Source organism: Vombatus ursinus, unplaced genomic scaffold, assembly GCF_900497805.2.
Source record: "Vombatus ursinus unplaced genomic scaffold, bare-nosed wombat genome assembly UNPS02014810.1, whole genome shotgun sequence".
Lineage (NCBI taxonomy): Eukaryota > Metazoa > Chordata > Mammalia > Diprotodontia > Vombatidae > Vombatus > Vombatus ursinus.
Genome location: NW_020954588.1, coordinates 7,443,928 through 7,455,809, shown reverse-complemented (window position 1 = coordinate 7,455,809; position 11,882 = coordinate 7,443,928). Strand labels below are relative to the sequence as shown.

The following is an 11,882-nucleotide window of genomic DNA, read 5'->3' as shown; positions in this document are numbered from 1 at the left end:
GAGGCAGCTGGTTACCGTCCGCATCCCGGCGCCGCTCAGTCCCAGCATGGCGGAGCAGGGCTTGGAGATGGCTTCTATGATCCCGGCGCTTCGGGAGCTGGGCAGGTAGGGCGAAGAGACCCCCTCCACCCATCCTCCCCGGAGCCCTCCGCGCCCTCGCCCCCAGCCCCCCGACTGTTGCCTCTCCTCAGGCCCCGCCGCGGTTTCCCCCTCCCACACCCCTTCGGCCACCTCTAGGCCCGAGTCCCGGGGGCCCTGGGAAGGGAGGTGGGGCCCTGGTGGCGGAGGTGGGCCCGGGGAGAGCCCCTGAGGGCACCTCCCTGCACCCCGCCCCCGACTGGGCTGCGACTCTGGGCCAAGCTCGGCCCCTCCCTGCACCTCGTCTGTAAAATGGGGCTAAGAGGAGTTACCTCTCGGGTTTGTCGTGAAGGCAGGGGAGATGGCCGTACATATCCACACGTGTGAATGTGTCTGTGTCCGTCTGTGCCTATGTCTGTCTGCGGTATGTTTGCATCTGTCCGTCTCTTACTTATGTCTGTGTCTGTGTCTAAGGGTATATAGCTGTATCTATCAATATGTATGTCTATCAGTCCATCTTTATCTAACTCTCCATCCCTACGTCTGTGTCTTTCTATGTCTGTCTCTCTGTATGAATGTATGTATGTCCAGTCCATCTGCCTGTCTATGTCTGTCTATAACTATGTCTGTTTGTATCTGTCTGTGTCTTTGTCAGACCATATCTATATCTTGTCTGTATCTGTCTATTTCTGTATGTCTTTATCTATCTATGCCTGTGTCTGGCAGAGTCAGTGTCTTTCTCCATATCTGTCCATCCATCCATGTGCATGCATGCACAAGCACGTATGTGTGTGTATATTGGAGCCAGCTTGTCCAGCTACCTGATCCTATCATTGAATTTTCATTGTGAGCATTTGCACCTCAGAAAATCAGCAAATGCTACAAATCAGGGCTTGATATATATTTTTGGTGATTGTCTGTACTTAAGAAAGTGGTGGAGGAAATGTTAATAATGAAGATTAAACTTTGAAAATGTGTCCTGCATTCCTCCCCCTCATCCCAGCTGGTTGTTAAACATTTGCTAACACACCCTGTTATAGATAAATCTATATAAAAAGATATAAGTAGATGTAGAATATATGTAATACAGTGGGATATGTGTATTTATCTATACATACATCTATATATGCTTTGCAAACCTTAAAGCTTTTATGTAAATTAATAGCCTCAAAGAGTCAGCATGGCAATAGTGAATACACATTGGATTTGGAGAAAGGTCTGGTTTAGAATCCAGCCTCAGACACTTACTAGAAAGTCACTTAACCTCTCAGAGCCTGTTTCCTCATCTATAAAATGGAGATAACAAAGCTGGTAGTACCATCCTCACAGAATTATTGCAAAGGTCAAATGAAACAAAGTATGTAAAACATTGTAAACTTTTAAACAGTGCACATCAGCTACTGTTACTACTACTATAGGTATTACAGACACTGTATGTGGACAGAGAATTGGACCCAGAATTGAAGAGGAAAACAAGTTAGATTGTCTATGAGAAATTACACAGTTGTGTTCATGACAAGAAGCAGCATAGGGTAGTAGGCAGAAAGTGGTCTCTGAGCTAGAAAGATCTGGATTGCAGTTTCATTTTTGACTCATACTAACCCAGGGACACTGGACAAGTCTTTAACCTTTCAGTGCTGTAGGCAACTCCCCTAATATGCTAAGTTGCACAGAAAGTGTTGACTTGCTTTGGTGGAGGGAGTTTTTTTTATCTAGGAATTCCCTATACCAATGAAATTACAGGTCCGGGTCCTATCCCTTATCCTATCCTTTCAAGACACCAAGCATCTTTTTTTTTGAGATAATGTTTGTAAAAGTGCGTAACAGTGCCTGGCACATAGTAGGTGCTTAATAAATGCTTATTCCCTTCCTTTCTTCATGTCAATTGAATGAAATCTGATCTCCAATTTCCCTACCTCTAAATTTTCTCCCAATTGATCATCTCTGCCCTGGTTTTGCTTTCCTACCTGCAGTGTTTTGACCCTATGTTTAATCTCAACTAAACACTATCCATTACACTTGAATCTCTTGCCCTCTTGTACTATCACTACCCATACTGAGTTAAACTTCAAAACAAGTGTACCACCTACCTTCTCTGCAACTCCTCTTGAGATACTCATTGAGTAAAAAATGTTTTTATTTTAAACTGTGTGCAAAGCTAGTCTTTGATTTAAATAGATAGTGACTGTTTTTGTAGTGAAAGGATTAGTTTTCATAGAAGCTATAATTGCAATCCCTACTGCAATTAAATTTATAATCAAACAGGAACTATTTGAGATAGATTGTCAAAATGTCCTGCTATTCCTACACTAATGCAGAATTAGCAGAATGGAAAAGCTATCTTTTCTGGTCTATCACTATTGTTTTTATTTTAGAATGTAGATTGTACCAAATCATGTATGACTAATCCCCATTTCTCTAGAACAGGGGTTCTAAATCTGGGTTCTGAATTTAAATGCATATATGTATATATCTCTTTACTTTTACTCCAACATCCGTTTTCCTTTGTAATTCTTTATATTTTGTTTTATGCATTTTAGAAACATTATTCTGAGGAGTCCATGAGCTTCACCAGACTTCTAAAAGGATCCATGACACAAAAAAAGATTAAGAATGAATGCATGTTTTAAAACATGTATATTACTTCATAATTACAGTAGTAATAGTTTATGGTGATAAAAATCATAGTGCTTTTTTCCAAAGCACTTTCATGTGAAATTTATCAGAAGTTACTTGATCTCTGATCATAGGATCATAAAATTATTAGAGTTTGCAAGAACATTTAGTCTTTATTATTGGCAACAACCATAATAATAACAAAAACAATGATAGGTGTAATTTATATAGTGCTTTAAGATTTGCAAAGTGCTTTAAAAAAAACATCTCATTTTATCCTCACAACACCCCAAGGAGGTAGGTGATATTATTATCCCCATTTTATGGATGGGGAAACTGAGGCAGACAAGTTAAATAAACTTGCTCAGGATCACAGCTCGAATAGTATATGGAGGCATGTTCTCAGGTTTTCTTGACTCAAGGCCCAGCATTCTATCCACGGCACCATCTAGTGTGCCTTATTGTTAACATATAAGGAGATACAGGCCTAGAGATGGGAAGTGAATTCTTTGTTTTCTCTTTATTATCTCTAGTCATCTGATAATTTCTGGACTTGGAATGATCTCTGTATCGATAGTAATAATGATGTCCCCAAAAGACATTAAAATTTAGGAACGTATTTATGAGCTTCTGCATCTCTTTTTTGAACATGAGTTTAGTAAATCATAATCACTCTGGAGTTTTAATTTGGATGCTGTGGTTGGGAAATCAAAAAAACAGTACTCCTTATGATATTCTTTGCCCAACCATGCTGCTCTCACTAGTTAACAAGCAATTTTGTTGGATCATGGGATCATAGATGCCATGTGCCCTATAGCCTTGAGGTCCTAGTTGAGATTATATACTTGGATTTGGGAGTGGACCCAATAGCCTCAATTATATGACTTGCTCTAGTAGTATTCAGCATCATGGAATCAGCAAAGAGAAAGATGTAATGGGCATAACCTATGGTTTAATATTAGCAAAATTTGAATGGCTGTAGGATAAAAGGACAAGGGAATCATGGAGAATGATTGAATTGGTTGACTATTGGGTTGATGCTGTGAAGAGAAGAAGAGGCTAGAGCAAGGGTGATGCATTGGGAGAATGAAGAAGGAGAGAAGACCTGGAGATTAAAGAAAGGGTGAAGAGTAGGCTTGACATACCTTTCACCCCTTGACAAAGAGATGATGGACTGGAAGTACAGAACATTACATTCATTCCCAGACAGGGCCAATGTGTTGGTTTATTTTGCTTAACCTATACATATTTGTTACAAGTAACAGGGGTGAGGGAGGGAAGGGGGGAGCAATTGACATTGAAAAACAAAAAGAAAAGTTAATATTGCCATTTTGTTTCTTGAAATTAATTTAAATAGAAATGGTTACTAGACAAGTTTAAGTAGCTGTAGTGAAGTTCAAAATGAATAAAACATTCCATTTTTTAAGAAAGTAAGGTTTAAAAGAATTAAGTTAGAGGGAGAGATGAAAGGACAAGAAATCATGGTTAGAGAGGAGAATTTCAGAGTTTGGGACCATGGAGACTGTGGACCATGGACCACATTTAAAAGTAGTGAGACTTAGAGGTCTGATGAGGATATGGACTTGAAAGGAGTAAGGCTAAGGTAAATAAAAAATTAAACACACTGCACGTATAGAACTTTGTTTTGAAATATGTCATAAAGCTCTGCAAGATCTAATAATTCTTCACTTCATTTCAGTACCAGGCCAGAGGACTATAACACAGTTGTGCAGAAGCCAAGACAAATTCTGTGTCAGTTTATTGACCGAATACTTACAGATGTAAATGTTGGTAAGCTACAAATTTTTTTTTTAGTTTCTTTGAATTCTATGAAATGAATTACCTCATTTTTGATGTTTTAAAATTTGATATTTGTACAACTTATCTTACAAAAGTGTTTTTAAATAAAGTGCTTCGTGTAACACTTTAAAATGCTCTGTAGATATGAGCTGTTTTTATTAGTTTAGTGTCCCTATGTCCAACTCTTGCTGGTTGGGACTGTCCCAAGTATAATCAATCAGTCAAAAGCATTTAATAAGCTCCTACTATGTGCCAGGCATTGTGCTAAGCATATGTACTTTAAGTCTTCAGTTCCTAAAATTATAGCTCACAAGCTCTCCACCCAAGTGTTTACTTTTTGGTAGTCTGCCAAAAGACACAATTATATTAGTTCAGAGGCATTTACTTGAAATGCATAGTAAGAGATTTTACATTAGGGCATTTCTTCAGAAACTTAGGCTGGCAGATAATGCATATCATGGTTGGGAGAGTGAGCAAGTATAGAGCTCTAGCATGGAGTTGGGGTGAGAAATACACATGAAAATATGACATATTGGCTTAATGACAGACACATTCCTGAGTCTGGGTATGCAAGCAATAGATTGCTAGAATGGTACAAGACTATATGATGAGTGCAGCTTCCTGAGATGTTCCTGTTTCCCTATGATAATGTGTTCTTTGATTCTAAGTGGAAGTAGCCCACATGGAGCTAAGGACTCTGTCGGGTCAGAGAAGTCAAGGACATCTGGAGCGGAGGGTGGGTAACCCTTATGTACTTACCTAAGAGGGCATTCCCTTTTGGAAGATGATTTAACTGAAGCCCCTACCAACTGTCTTAGGTCCTCTCCTTGAGTTCAGGCTAGCTCCATTATATTTATTGCTTCCTTGTTCTGAATTTGTAATTGCACCATAACCCAAATCACCTCCCAGTCTACCACTGGGGAAAATTAGGTGTTTGACCTTGCAGACCCCAGTGTCTTCTGGTACATTATGTCTACCGGCTATGTTGATCTGCTGCACAAACCCCTGAATGCAGTATTTCTTTTTTTTTTTCTTTTTTTAATTAATTAAATTATTTTTAGTTTTCAACATTAACTTTTATAAGCTTTCGAGTTTTAAATTTTCTCCCCCTCCCTCCATTCCTCCCTCCCCAAAACGGTGTGCAATCTGATGTAGGCTCTACATATATGTTCCTGTTAAACATATTTTCACATTAGTTATGTTGTAAAGAAGAATTAGAACCAATAGGAGGAACCACAAGAAAGAAGAAACAAAACAAAACAGAAGGGAAAAAAAAAGAGCAAATAGTATACTTCGATCTGCATTCAGACTTCATAGTTCTTTCTCTGGATGTGGATAGCATTTTCCATCATGAGTCTTTTGGAATTGTCTTGGATCATTGCATTGCTAAGAGGAGCTAAGTCTGTCAAAGTTGGTCATTTCACAATGTGGCTGTTACTGTGAACAACGTTCTCCTGGTTTTGCTCGCTTCGTTCAGCATCAGTCCATGCAAGTCTTTGCAGGTTTTTCTGAAGTCCGCTTATAGCACAATAGTATTCTATTACATTCATATACCACAGTTTGTTCAGCCATTCCACAGTTGATGAGCATCCCCTCAGTATCCAATTCTTTGCCACTACAGAAAGAGCTGCTATAAATATTTTTGTACATGTGGGTCCTTTTCCCATTTGTATGATCTCTTTGGGATACAGCCCCAGAAATGCGATTACTGAGTCAAAGGGTATGCACATTTTTATAGCTCTTTGGGTATAGTTCCAAATTGTTCTCCAAAATGGTTGGATCATTTCACAGCTCCACCAACAATGCATTAGTGTTCCACTTTTCCCACATCTTCTCCAACATTTATCATTTTCCTGTTTTGTCATGTTAGCCAATCTGATAGGTGTGATGTGGCATCTCAGAGTCGTTTTAATTTGCATTTCTCTAGTCAATAGTGATTTGGAGCATTTTTTCATATGACGATAGCTTTAATTTCTTCCTCTGAAAACTGCCTGTTCATATCCTTTGTGGGTGCAGTATTTCTATTGGATTGTGCATTTGACTAAGCCATTTAGTTCTTCCTTCAGCTCCTGGCTCAGCCAGAGACCTTGGCTGGGGTGCTGCCAAGCTCCTTGAGTGAGCATCAAAACTTTTACCCAAGGAGAATGGGGATGCCTCTTAGTTCTGCTCCCTGGACCCAAAGCAGCAGTTCCCTTCTAGATCCCAAGCTGTCTTCCAAACATCCCAGAATCTCTTCCCTGAATTTTAAGCTTTCTTGGAAACTGTCCATGTTCTGAGTCAAGATCTCTGCTACTGACTCTCAGTTTGTGCAGAGGTGCTTGACTTTGTCTTATCAAACAGAACATCCAGAGTCTAATATCTAACAATTTATTATAATGGTTTGTGAAATTTCATGGAATGTTAAGAGTGAGATTGAGACAATAAACATTTTATCAGTTGTTTTAAAGTAGATTTTATAACTCATATTAAGTCTCAACAAGGTTTAAAATTTTGTTTTTGGAATTAACTTTAAAAATTAATATTTTGTTGTTTTTAGTTGCTCTAGAACTTGTGAAGAAAACTGACTCTCAACCAAGTTCTGTGATGTTACTTGATTTCATCCAGCATATCATGAAATCTTTCCCCCTTATGTTTGTAAATGTCTGTGGAAGCCATCAACAAAAGGAGGCTGAAAGTAGTTGTCTCGGTGAGTCTAATGACTTTGGTAGAACTACGCATGTTTTTCATGGAACCTCTTCTACTTCCCGAAATGTGTCATATAAATTAGTAAATAATTACTCAGTGGAATTTTGATGTAAATTCAGAGGGCAAGTTATTGATTAATTTGATTGAATACTGCAAAACCTTATCACATTTGCCTTTTATTGAGTATATACCAAATACTTAACATAGATAGCAGAAATAATCTAAGTTCCATTTACCTGTCATTGAACTCACTTTTCAGACCAAGATACAATTAAAGTTAAGTATGGTTATCATTTGATATGGCAGTAGGAATAGAAAATGTTATATCCTTCATTGATCTCTTCATGACACTAATGGTATTCTCGCCAGCTTGATTTTTATTTATTTTTTGTTTGTTTTTGCAAAGCAGTCAAGGTTAAGTGACTTGCCTAGGGTCACACAGCTAGTGAGTATCATGTGTCTGAGGCCAGATTTGAACTCAGGTTCCAGCTTGATTTTTAAAATTTATAGTACATTTGTTTCTGAATATATCCCTACTCTGACTCTTGCCAGTAAAACAAAGATTTAAAAGAGACAAAATACAGTTCGGCAAAAACAGTTAGCAACTGTGTCTGATAATAAAACCACTGTTACGTAACTAAATCTCTCTCACCTCTGCCTTTACAAAATGGGAGGAAGGTACCATTCATTCATTCATTCATTCATTTATTTTTCAGTTCCTCTCCAGGGCAATTCTTGGTCATTCTAATTACACAATTTCAAGTTTCATTTCATTGTTTTTTTCTGTTCTTGTGGTGATTGTGTGTGTTGTTTTCCTGATTCTTTCTTTACTCTGGATCAGCTTATATGTCTTCCCATGATTTTATGAATTCTTTATATTGTTTCTTATTTGCAGTGATATCTTGTTATATTCATGAACCACCTTTTGTTTGGTTATTACTCAATTGATAGTCACCTAACTCTTTCTGATTCTTTATTCAGATTGATTTTTAATGCTTCCTTCTGCCTGACCCTTTTTATTCTTTATTGGTCCCTTTGATGGCTAAATGAAGGATTAAGTTATATGATATGCACTTGGAGTGCTTTTAATTTTATCAGAGTGCTTTCGTGTCCTTGAGCTTAATTTTCCTAATAACCTTCATTGACACTTGAACAGATTGTATTCTGACGGTTCATTTGCAAGTCAGTTGTTTGAAAATTGCCTTTCATCCTATACTTTGGGTGGGTGGCCAAGTCATATTAGTTTTGTTTTTTAAATATTTCTCAAGTCTGTCTTCTCAAATCTATCCCAACTGTCACAATCCTAGTTCAGGCTCTCCTTTTTTGTCCCTCAGACTGTTGCAGTAACCTCTTTACAGGTCTATCAGCTTTGAGAGAGCCTACTTACAAATTGTACTTCCTGATGCATGGGTCTTGTTTTGTCGCTTCTTTGCTCAAAAACCATTAGTGCTGTTGTTCATTGAATAAAGTAAAAATTCTTTAGCTGGAATTTAAATACTCCTACATGACTTCTGTCTCTTAGGCGTTGTCTTATATTAACTTCTCTTCATGTATTTATGATCAAACAAAACTTTATTATTTGCTATCCCCAAATGTAGACATTTTCTCATCCATATTTTTGCTCAGGCTAGTCCCTATTCCAGGTGTGCCTTCTTCTTATCCCAGGAAAGCTTGAATATTAAGCTAGGTTTGTATGTTATTCATTAGACAGTGGCGATCCACTGAAGTTTTTTGGACAGAAGAGTGTTTGAGAAGGATAGATTGGAGCAGGTAGAGACTGGAATCAGAGAGAATAGGTAGGATTTTATTAGTAAGGTTCAGATCTGAACTAGGGTTCATATGCTTTAGTCTTTTATAATTCAAATATGGTTATAAAATAATTTCTTTTACTTTACATTTTTCTGATTTGACTTATTAATTATACCCCTAATTATACATAGGAAATGTGATTCTTGTTAATAAACTGTTATGCATTCATTGCCATTTAGTAAAGATTTAGCAAATAAATTTGTAGTTGTGACATATGTACAATGTGTTTATGTTCTTAATACTTTTTGTTTAACTCAAAGAATTCAGTCACTGGATTATGACAAGACTTTTTCGAATTGCTGCGACTCCATCCTGTCATCCATTACACAAGAACATTTGTGAAGTCATCTGCTCATTATTGTTTCTTTATAAAAGCAAGAGTTCAACAATTTTTGGGGTGCTAACAAGAGAATTATTGCATCTTTTTGAGGATCTGATTTATCTTCACAGAAGAAATGAACTGGGACAAACCATAGAATGGCCAATGACAGTGAACAGATTTCTAAGTAACCTAGATAAACACATGGGATGTTTGCAATCTGCTCCTCTGCAGTTATTGAGCATGCAAAATGTGGAGTTTATTGAAGTTGCATTATTAACAATTCTCAATGACATTATTGCCGTTGTGTTTTTTAGAAGACAGGAACTCTTACTCTGGGGCATAGGCTGTTCTTTGCTGAAGTACGGCAGTCCTAACATTAAAACCTTAGCAGTTTGTCTCTTGACTAGGCTCTTTGAACTTGGAGGACTACCAGAACAATCAGCAAATACTTTTTTCAACTCATTTTTTGAATTACTAAAAAATGTTGTAGAAATGGATGCAGATCAACTAAAACTTTATGAGGAACCTTTATCACAGTTAATGAAACTGATGTTCCCCTTTGAAGCAGAGGCTCATAGAAATATGGAGCCTGTGTATTTGAGCATGTTACTGGAGAGACTCTGGCTCGTTTTTGAAGCGGGTGTACTTGTCAAGCTTAAATCTGAATTGCTGAAATCTGCTTTGTGCCACTTGCTGCAATATTTCCTCAGATTTGTGCCAGCAGGGTATGAATCTGCCTTACAGATCAGGAAGACCTATGTAAGCAGCATTTGTAGAGTTTTTGTGGATACACTTGGAGCTCAGGTGGAAGAAGAGGTGGGTAATTTTGAATGTTATTTGGTGGATGTGTACCTTTGTCACTTGCTGTGTGTGCTTTGATCATTCATTTGTGTGCACTGTGTTAGTGAGGGAAGTTTATTTTTCAGAAATATCCCAAATGCAGAGCCATGACTAGGTATTACTTTCCTTGGTGCAGCCTACCTCACTGCTGTATGTCTGTGTGCATAATGTATTTTTTCTGTGATTTTAGAGGAATGGATTCACTAATTAAGTAATTAAAATACAGTTTTGGAAAGAGACCCTATGTTTGCTTAGATTGATACATAAAAGTTGGTTTGTGTGGGGTAAATTAATTTTTTATATTGTTAATAAAAGGCTGGCTGAGTGCACTGGTCATCAGTTTCATAGACTCTGTTCTCTTAAGAATATTGAAATTGCTAATAGAAAGTAGATAAAATGATGGTACCAACATTAAGTAAATAAATAGATTAATGAAGTGTATCTTCCCCCCTCCCATTTATTCATTCATTATTTATTTTTGACATTCTTTTGTTTTCCAGTTTTGAGTTCCAGATTTTCTCCCTCCCATCCACCCCTTCCCTACTCACTGAAAAGGCAAACAATATTATATCAATTACATATGTGAGATCATATAAAACATATTGCCATATTAGCCACATTGCAAAACAAAGCAAAAAAAAAGTGAGAAAATTATACTTCAATTTGCATTCAGAATTCATCAGGTTGCTCTCTGGAAGTGGAATAACATTTTATAAATTATTTCTTATGCCATGCAAGTCATGGCAAACAAATATACTTGGCTTTGAGAGTAGAGCAAAAAAATTAAGAGGCGTAATTAAACAGGCATTACCTCGATTTCTTTTTTTTCTCTGTAGAAAATTTTGCTAAAACCCAGCTGAGTTTTCCCTATGGAAGTAATTGTGTAATTTCCTGTTAGAATTTATCCTTATGTCATTTTGAGGGAGAGAGATGGCATGGTTATTGAGAGGAATATAGTTTTAACAAAAATAACAGAAAATAAAGAACTGTCATATTGATAGCAGAATAAAAGACTGATTAAGATGTTTGAAAATGTGTTAGCTTTATTAAGAAATAAGTAATGTATCTGAGGTATGTTTTTTTTCCTCTTCCCTTTTATATTTTTGATCAGTGTAAGTATGGTTGCTAATAGACTTTCTTAACTTGTTTTTCCAGTATTTGTTGGGCTCACTTTATGCAGCATTAAAGCTTGAAAGTATGGAAATCTTTGAGCAGTTTCAATGTGAAACCCAGCAAGATATTCCTTTTAATGATGAATGGAGCAGCTGTAGTAGTGGAATACCACGAAAAAGACAGCGACTAAGTTTATCATCAAAACATTTCTCTGACTCAGCAGGACAGGCAGAAGAGTAAGGCTGTAATTCTGTTTGTGTTTAGTACATTAGTAGAGCCTTGTTAGCACTTTAAATTAAATACTTTCTTTTCATAAGACTTAAATATATCCAATTTGTTTTGCCTGAATTTTGTTAAAGGAATGCTTTTTCATTCATACTTACTGTAAGGTTGAAACTGAGTCAATTTGACTACAGATATTTATAGTGATTGTGCAGATCTTCCCAGTCTCTGTTTAGTTTTTCTTTTCAAAATACTTAAAGCCATGAGATTACTTTATAGACTAGTAATTTATGAAATTCACCATCATGTAAGATATTATTTCCTTTAAGCAGTGTTAAGACAAATACTAGACCAGCAATTATTTTTTGCTATAAACCTAGTTGAGTATATATTTTAC

General features: G+C 36.9%; 1 protein-coding gene across 1 annotated transcript in view; it reads left to right on the top strand.

Moving 5' to 3' along the window:
* ATR (ATR serine/threonine kinase) overlaps positions 1 to 11,882 on the top strand; it is a 119,249-nt gene continuing 107,367 nt past the window's right edge. The window contains exons 1-5 of the mRNA XM_027875875.1: positions 1 to 105; positions 4,394 to 4,485; positions 7,031 to 7,180; positions 9,249 to 10,126; positions 11,306 to 11,499. Of these exons, the coding sequence (XP_027731676.1) occupies positions 47 to 105; positions 4,394 to 4,485; positions 7,031 to 7,180; positions 9,249 to 10,126; positions 11,306 to 11,499 (1,373 nt within the window). The 5' untranslated portion in view covers positions 1 to 46. The remainder of the gene's footprint in view (positions 106 to 4,393; positions 4,486 to 7,030; positions 7,181 to 9,248; positions 10,127 to 11,305; positions 11,500 to 11,882) is intronic.